The sequence below is a fragment of the Bidens hawaiensis genome, unplaced genomic scaffold (assembly GCF_021521415.1).
Source record: "Bidens hawaiensis isolate Kalapana, Puna unplaced genomic scaffold, B.hawaiensis_p1.1 tig00010900_1, whole genome shotgun sequence".
In the NCBI taxonomy this organism is placed as follows: Eukaryota; Viridiplantae; Streptophyta; class Magnoliopsida; order Asterales; family Asteraceae; genus Bidens; species Bidens hawaiensis.
Window position 1 is genome coordinate 212296 of NW_027491843.1, and position 2518 is coordinate 214813.

At 43.8% G+C, this 2518-nt stretch overlaps 1 protein-coding gene across 1 annotated transcript; it reads right to left on the bottom strand.

Moving 5' to 3' along the window:
• Nucleotides 1-314: 314 nt before the first annotated feature.
• On the bottom strand, nt 315-1223 carry LOC143536741 (uncharacterized). The gene has a single exon (XM_077030663.1). The coding sequence runs from the start codon at nt 1221-1223 to the stop codon at nt 315-317; it is 909 nt and encodes a 302-aa protein (XP_076886778.1).
• Nucleotides 1224-2518: the final 1295 nt, after the last annotated feature.

A 2518-nucleotide genomic window follows, 5' to 3' on the forward strand; every position in this document is an offset into this window, starting at 1 on the left:
TACGGTGATGGAGGCAACCAGTTTAGCTTCTACCCACTTGGTGAAGTAATCAATTGCCACAATCAGAAATTTAACACGTTCGGGCTTCTGGGAATGGACCCATGATATCAATTGCCCACTTTTAGAACGGCCAAGCGGATGTTATCGGCACAAATTCATTTTTTGGACGCAGGGTATTGGGGGCATGGCGCTGGCATGAATCATACTTTTTGATTTCTTGCACTGCGTCCATGTGCATCCCCGACCAATAGTACCCAGCGTTCATGAGTTTGGCCACAACCATTCTTGGACCCATATGAAGACCACAAATACCCTCATGAACTTCCCGTATCAAATAATTTGCGTCCTCGGCAATCTAGGGCTTTGTGTCTGATCTTCAGGGCCATAACTTTTTCTTTCGGTAGGACTCCTGATGTTAGATAAGCCATAATCGGTGTCATCCATGATTCAACACCAGTTTGTATGACCAGTACTTGATGCTGCGGGACAGATGGATGATCAAGGACTTTTACGCGGTTGTCTTTTACAAAATGTTCAATGTTTGTTGAAGCTAATTTGTTGAGAGCATTTGCTGACTTGTTTTCACTTCGTTTAATGTGAATGACCTTGCAAGATGAAATTTGTAAAATCAAATCTTTTGCTTGCAAGAGGTATGAAGCCATCACGTCGGTTTTCACCTCGTATGTCCTGTTGATCTGCCCATCAATCAACATTGAGTCCACCCGTGCTTCCAAGTGTTTTATCCCAACCTTTTTGGCTATCCGCAGACCTGCTAAGAAAGCCTCATACTCTGCCTCATTGTTGGTACTTTTGAAGTCCAATTTTATGGCATAAGTGAATTCATGACCTTCAGGGTTTACCAATCTGAGACCTGCGCCTGACCCTTCGTTACTTGAAGCTCCAACCGTGAACAGTGACCAAGTTTGGTCTCGCTCAGGAGGTGTCGGAGGTTGCTGCTTAATCAAGCACTCTTCTTCTTTGTTCTGCCAGACTTCTGTAACAAAGTCTGCTAGCACTTGGCCCTTGATCGCGGGTCTGGGTCTATGCTCGATCGCATGTTCTCCCAATTCTATGGCCCATTTTGCCAATCGTCCGAACAGTTCTGGTTTACTCGGCACGTTTTTCAACTTGTACCCTGTTAGCACATTGATTGGATGGCCTTGGAAATATCTGCGGAGGCGCCTTGCGGCATAGACCAGTGCCAGAACCAGCTTTTCGAGCATTGAATATCTGGTTTATGGGCCTGTCAGCGTTCTACTGACATAGTAAATCGGTGTTTGGAGATTTTTTCTATCAGTCAGTAGTACGGCCCCAATGGCAATGTCAGATGCAGATAGATATTACGTCAAAGGCTCTCCTGCATGTGGTGCTGTTAAGGTAAGCAATTCCATCAAACATTTCTTGACTTCCAAAAATTCTTGTTCAGCTTCTGCGGTCCACTTGAAGTGTGCTTTCTTTAGGCAGTTCCTCAGGGTTGACACAAATGGGTAAGATTTAGCCGCGTCATTTGCCAAAAATATGTTTAAAGCAACGAGCCTTCCATTGAGTGTTTGTACCTCTTTGAGGGAAGAAGGTAAGGACATGCGGGCGACCGCTTGGATTTTATCCGGGTTTGCTTTAAAACCCGCACCCGTAACTATTACGCCTAAGAATTTTCCTTCCTTCATCCCAAAGGAACACTTGCTAGGATTGAGTTTCATGTTGATCTTCCTCAAGGTATCAAACGTTTACTCTATATCCCTCAACATTTGGTCCTCTTCAACACTTTTTATAACCAAATCATCCTTATATACTTCCAGGTTTCGCCCAATCTGATCTTTGAAGGCTTCATCCATCAAACGTTGATACGTAGCACCCGCGTTTTTTAATCCAAAAGGCATCATTTTGTAACAAAATGTGCCTTGATCAGTGCGGAATGTTGTTTGGTCCTCAGCATCTGCCGCCATGCGGATATGGTGATAACCCTTGTAGGCATCAAGGAAACATTTAAACTTGAACGGGGCTACCACATCAACTTTAAGATCCATTTCAGGCAATGGATAACAGTCCTTTAAGGTCCTTTAAGCATGCTTTATTCAGATCTTTGAAATCTATACACATCCGCCATGTCGTGTTACTTTTGGGAACAATGACTGGATTAGCAACCCAGGTTTGGTACTGTATTTCGTGGATAATTCCAGTGTTTAGCATATCTTGGACATGTTCATTCATAGCTTTGGACTGCTCTGGACCCATCTTACGCTTCTTCTGGACGATCAGTGTAAATTTCGGATTCATCGCAGCTTGTGTTCCGCAATCCTTCGCGGGACTCCGGTCATATCTGCGGGTTTCCAAGCGAATATGTCCATGATTTTGTCAACAGTTGTTTCAAGAATATCCTCACTATCTCAGAGATAGCAAGTCCAATTATTATCTTTTGATCCGGAAACGTCTTGTTCAACATCCACTTCTCTAGTTCAGTTCTTTCTGCTTGCTTTGGCACCTTACTTGGTTTTGAACTTTCCGTCGTGAAGCAATG

What these genes read in the sequence shown, in the direction of transcription:
- LOC143536741 (XM_077030663.1), bottom strand. Translation starts at nt 1,223, where the DNA reads ATGCTCGAAAAGCTGGTTCTGGCACTGGTCTATGCCGCAAGGCGCCTC.